Genomic DNA, 6000 nt, shown 5'->3' on the forward strand with positions numbered 1-6000 from the left:
ACAACTTCGAACTCCGGATTTTTATATCCTCCAATTTCCCTGGATTTGACCGCCGTCCGAGAAAAGGAACTTAACGCCTCCCTAACCGACCGACCGACGAACAATCGACGAACGTCAGAAAAGTCCTAGATCCGGAATCCGCACAATTAAGTGCATTAAAGGTATATATGTTACCGCTAAAGCTCGAAACTCGTTAATCTGCAGATTACCTAGCTAATCTGCAGATTAACTAGCGTGATCCGTTAAAGTTGTGAAAATTGTTCCATTTCTCAGATTACCTAGATAATGTGCAGAGTATCTAGGTAATCCGCACATTACCTACTAGGCACTCGGTAAAGTGAAAATAAGATCTTTGCCGCAAATAAATGTACCACAAATAGGTGTGCTTGCCGCAGAAACCAATTGCTATAAAATTCAAAGTGTCAGCAATCTTTAGACTGCACAATTGGATAATGTTATCTATGGTGGGTAAAATAACGGCTCGTCTCTGATTCCAGCAAAGAGAAGAAAGGAAACAGTGGGGACGCACGTTCAAACCTAACCTAACCTATTCTAATAATTTGGTTGGTAATAATTATGGTAATTTATTAAAATAGGTTAGGTTAGGACAGAACGTGCGTCCCCACTGTTTCCTTTCTTCTGTTTGCTGGAATCAGAGACGAGCCGCCATTTTACTCACCATAGGTAACATTAACTGCACAATTATATCATGCGATCACCAGAAAAAGTATGATAACTTTATTATTTTTCGTCTCCGGTCCAAAAGTAGGGTATCATTGAAGTCGTCTCGGTCCCCTCAGTTCAGATAGATACTCAAAGTCCCGAAATTCCATAGGTGGTTATCTATATAATAATTTCCCTAATTGTATTAATATTTTAAATCGTTTGATTTTTTGTATGTTTTTTAATTGGTTGATGATTGATTCTATCAACTAATTTGTCGATTGTTTGATTGTATTAACTTGATTCTTTAGATATCGAAAATTAAATAAAGAACATTATGTTAATTTAAGCGTACAGAAACGTTGCTGTTGTTCCAGCAAAGATCTTATTTTCACTTTACCGAGTGCCTAGTAGGTAATTTGCAGATTACCTAGATAATCTGCACATTACCTAGGTAATTTGAGAAACAGAACAATTTTAGCAACTTTAGCGGATCACGCTAGTTAATCTGCAGATTAGCTAGGTAATCTGCAGATTAACAAGTTTCCGAGCTTTAGCGGTAACATATACATCAACTCGCGGTTTCTTGTAAACTCTCTCTCTCTCGATCGTTATTCGATAGCCTAGAGCTATGTATTTTTTCTTTTTGAATTAAATCGGTTATTTTAGTTGTTAATCTTGTATCCGAGTGAATCACTTCCGATCCGTCTCTCAACCCTCCTCCATCCCGAATCCGATCGCCCGCGTACGTAACCACTCGCGCAAATTCTAAAGTTGCGGTTTCTGTGTCTATCCCGAAGACACAGTGGTGTCAGTCCTGACGAGGCACAAAGAAGTGTCGACCCTCTGGTCACAATTATATATTAACTTATTACGTCATCCGCCTTATATAAATGAAACGTGATGTTAATTACAGATAAATTAGCCCAGATGTTTTAAAAATTCAATTTATGTTTGCGGTGTTTAATATTTGTATAAGGAAACAGCCACAATCAATACACGTATTTAAACGCAATAGTTAAAGCTCCAAAGTAATTGTCATGATTGAAACCATGATACTTCGAAATTAAAAAAAATATTCCAGTATCGAAGGAAAAGATGTTTTAAATGGTTTTAATGGGATACGGTAACGCAATATGTGGCGATCTACCAAAAGGATACCTCCATGGAGAACTCAACTGTAAGAAACTGGCCCTATTTAAGTTAGGCACGTGAAGAAACATGTGGCGCATCATGTTTCCCGCCCGGATAACTCCACGTGGCCAACCCATTTATGAGACACCAACCCACAATTGTGAGGCTGCCGNTAACAAAATATTTAAAATTATACAGTATATTATAAAAGTTATTCTACAGAATATGTAAACTTTTTTCCTTAAATTCTTTTTTCTCAAGATTTTCCTGCTGAATTTTCAATCCCTTATTCGAAATTTTTGTTTTCTTTTGTATTATTTAATAAACTTATTCATTGTTTCTTAGAAGTAATTTAAACGTTTTATATTAAAAAAAATTGCAATGTTTTATTTTATAATTAATGTGAATGGTTGTCTCTTTAATCCGAAAATATTTCTCTGGGTAGACTATCTTACATCAAGTCAGGTCCAGAAACTCTTTTATTGTATTTTCAATTCTTATGCATTTCGAACTGGTTTCATTTTCCAGTTCCTCTTCAGTGCTCTACAATTACAACTACAGAATTATAATTACAGATTTTGAGTTTACTAAACTACAAATTAAAAATTAAAATGCGTAGAGATGTCAAATAACACAACGGAAACATTATTACTAATACCTTTAAGAACTTTACACACTTCTTTTTTTCCGAGTTACATTCATACAATACTTGTATTTATCATATAAAATTATCTTTCTTGGCGTAAACCGTAATATGATTAAACAATCTCTATAAATAATAATAATACAATCATAAAACCTATTTACAAGTAATTAATATAAAAACCTCTTTAAAAAATCTTTTTATATTTAACTGGTTATATATGATATAGAAAAGTAAACAAATATGTATATGTAAAATAATTTTAAAAATGTCCAATTGTTTTTAATTTCCGTTTTAACATTATTTTGATGGTATCAATTAACATTATTACAAATCCAAAAATTTTATTATTCTTTCATACTAATGCTACTGAACAGAATAGAATCAGTAGTCTTTTGAATTTGGTAGTTAAAATCCATCAACAAATTATCATCATCAGTGAAATATTAGTGAACTTTTTTGTAGTCTCATTTAACCGATCTGCAATGATTTATTTGAATTTTAGCCAAGAAAAAGAGCTATTCATAAGAAAGATATTTTCTTTATAAAAAAAGATTTATTGAAAATTACACATTTGCAACATTTTTATACACACAATCCGTTATTGAAAGTTTTCTTTTTGTGGGTACCGTACATTTCTGAATTGAGTATAATCATGATCCCATGTGCCAGATCCGCACGAGTAGAATTTATAAATTCCATGAGTTTTTAAACAGTACGACACAGTTATCTTTAGTTGGTTCTCAATTCCTCTGTGGCTTTCCATTAGTAGAATTCTGTCAAATACATAATATTTTCATTTACTACTGAATGAGCTGTTATAATTGTTTATATTTCTCCAAATGTTCTGGTAATCGAAGGAAAGTAGAAAATCCTTTAGAACATGAAGTCTCACGACAGAATATAGTCTTTTCCTCCACCAGGACTTGCTTATGCACTAACCTTACATGCTTGATAGTAAGATTTCCATTTGAGAAGTGCCTATCGCAATAACAAGTATTTTCTGATATATCATTCAATGCAATATTCTCATAACGATTTCTTAACAACGTAGCAGGAATACAGTACCAATTATCGATAATAAAATATGGTTTTAAAGCTAAAATATCAACAAAAGAAAATTCCAAGCACACCTAAGGTATACGCTACCTAAACGTCATGACACTAGCGGCATCTCGTGGTAAAAACTAAAACTACGGCTACGGAATCGTTCTGTAAATAGCCGCCAGTCGAAATAGACACATGCATCCATAAACGCAAGGAAGCTCGCACATATATCCTGAAAATATTTCCTTTTTTCTTCTTACTTTTTTCAGTTCAGTGCGTCTGAAAACATCGATATTTTCAAAAGACCCGGTATATCAAATTATACAAGATTACAATACTTTCTCCTATTATGTTACAATATAACAACGTGGGAAATAAATCTACCCGATGAAATATCCTGACGTTCTATGAAGGTTGATTTAAGTTCTTTCGTGCAACATCTAACGTGCAGGAAAAAGACCAGTTTGACGTCATATTTATGATAAGCAAAGCATTGGTAATTCTGCTGCACGATAGAAGTAACACGCAAGAATTTAAATCCATCTTAAAGTTAAAGAAATCCAATTACAATATAGAAGGGGAGCCACTATAACCCGGAAATTTATAGAATACGACATAATATGCCTCTGTCTCTTAAGCTTCTCATATCTCTTCTCGACTTTCAACTATCTAATTCTATTCTTGAGATAATGAAAGGGCAGACACACTGACGCTAGTGGGAATTTATAGGTCTGTAAACTATTAATCGCAGTCCAATAAGTAAAGTTCTTTCTCTTAATAAAATCTATAATAATAATACGTACTTCAAGTACTTGTTCTATCCATCTTCACTACGTAAAAATTTCTTATAATTAAAGATGCTAATACTTCTAAATTTGTAAATATGTAAAACACTACCACGTATATGACATAATTCTATCGATAGTTTTTTCTGTATACATTATATTAAAATGTTTAGATATAAAAATTTATATTTCTATTATTTTTTTATATTTCTAATTTAAATTCTTATTTATTTTTCAGAAAAAAGAAACTCAGGTTTATTCGTTAGCTTCCCATCCAAAGAAAAAGAAATCGGGAATGATTCGGAGATGGTTGTGGCACATAAAGGATATAAAGAACACTCTGATTGATTCAAAGCACGTAAATCCTTACGATAAAGTTTCCAGATATATATTTCCCTTTGCATTTATAAATTTTGCAAGCTTATATTGGATATATTATCTGAGTCACAGACTTGCCTACTGAGAAACACACGACTTCTTCTTCTTCGTTCTTAATCCAGGAAGCCTGGGATAGGCAATGGACCAATGGCCTCCATCTCTTTCTATCTTTCCACCACTCCTCTACAAACACCATTGTCCTTTTTCTTAGGTCTTCAGCTATCTTGTCCATCCATCTATTACAGGGTCTTCTCCTAGGTTTTCTCTCCTCCATGTCCTTCTCCAATACCAACTTTGGTATTCTATTGTCTTCTATTCCCTTGGTATGTCCAAACCATCTCATACTAATTTGTTCTATCTTCTTCATATTTTTCATTCCTGTTCTATCCCTTATTTCTTCATTCCTTGTCCTGTCTTTTCTGGTCTTACTCAGCATGCTCCAGAAGAATTTCGTTTCTGCTGCCTATGTTTCTGCTGTCTTTTCTTAATTTTGAGAACGGAATTAGATAGATTAAAGACGAGACCAGATATGTAAACCAGAAATTTCAATGACAGCAATTATGAATTACTCAGATATGTAATATTTTTGTAATTTTTAATTGCTGTCACTGCAAAATTGATATTGATGCATTTGATATTGTAATATATATAAAATAGAAATTGCTTTAACGGCAATCCTTTGTGTTAATAAATGTGTGGAGGCCAGAAATTCGAAAGTCGGACTGCAACACTCGTTCACAGCACGCGAAATTCATTGTATCGCTCAAAAATGTAAATGTTCGATACGGTTGCTCTGACCATGTATAATAAAGTTTTTGTTACAGTTCGTGTAGTGGTGAAACTTGATTCAAATTTGGATCTCGCGGACGCGTTAGGATTCGACTACTTACTGAAGGAGATCGGTGGATAGAATGCCAAAAATAAATTATGGAAAATTAGCAGATGAGCCCAGAGTTGCTCGAACAAAAAAATAACAACAGCAAAGATTAAGGTTGTTAGATTATTTCGTATTCTAATCCTTATATTATACTATATTATTGTATTTAATTTATATAACTGCACAGGTTATCTTACGTAAGAGTTTATCACACCGACCGAGTGACCAATCTAACACATTTAAACAATTTTTTAAATTGTGTACAGTAGAGGAATATAGAATTTTTAAAATGTGTTAGATTGGACATTCGGTGTGATAAACTCTTACGTAGATTAAGCTTTATAGTTATATAGCCGATCTTACCCGTTTTCATCGGGTGCAAGAATTAGGCCCTCCCCTTTTCCGGGCTAATTAAAAAATTTTTACTTGTTTTCCTTCTTGTTTATCTCCGTGTTTTCTCTTCTCTCTTCAGT

General features: G+C 33.3%; 1 protein-coding gene across 1 annotated transcript; it reads right to left on the reverse strand.

Moving 5' to 3' along the window:
* Positions 1–4693: 4693 nt before the first annotated feature.
* On the reverse strand, positions 4694–5086 carry LOC111636307. The gene has a single exon (XM_023381525.1). The coding sequence runs from the start codon at positions 5084–5086 to the stop codon at positions 4694–4696; it is 393 nt and encodes a 130-aa protein (XP_023237293.1).
* Between the last annotated feature and the right edge of the window lie 914 nt (positions 5087–6000).

The sequence above is a fragment of the Centruroides sculpturatus genome, unplaced genomic scaffold (genome assembly GCF_000671375.1).
Source record: "Centruroides sculpturatus isolate CEXI.00-Female unplaced genomic scaffold, Cexi_2.0 scaffold936, whole genome shotgun sequence".
Classification (NCBI taxonomy): Eukaryota; Metazoa; Arthropoda; class Arachnida; order Scorpiones; family Buthidae; genus Centruroides; species Centruroides sculpturatus.

What these genes read in the sequence shown, in the direction of transcription:
- LOC111636307 (XM_023381525.1), bottom strand. Translation starts at nt 5,086, where the DNA reads ATGCTGAGTAAGACCAGAAAAGACAGGACAAGGAATGAAGAAATAAGG.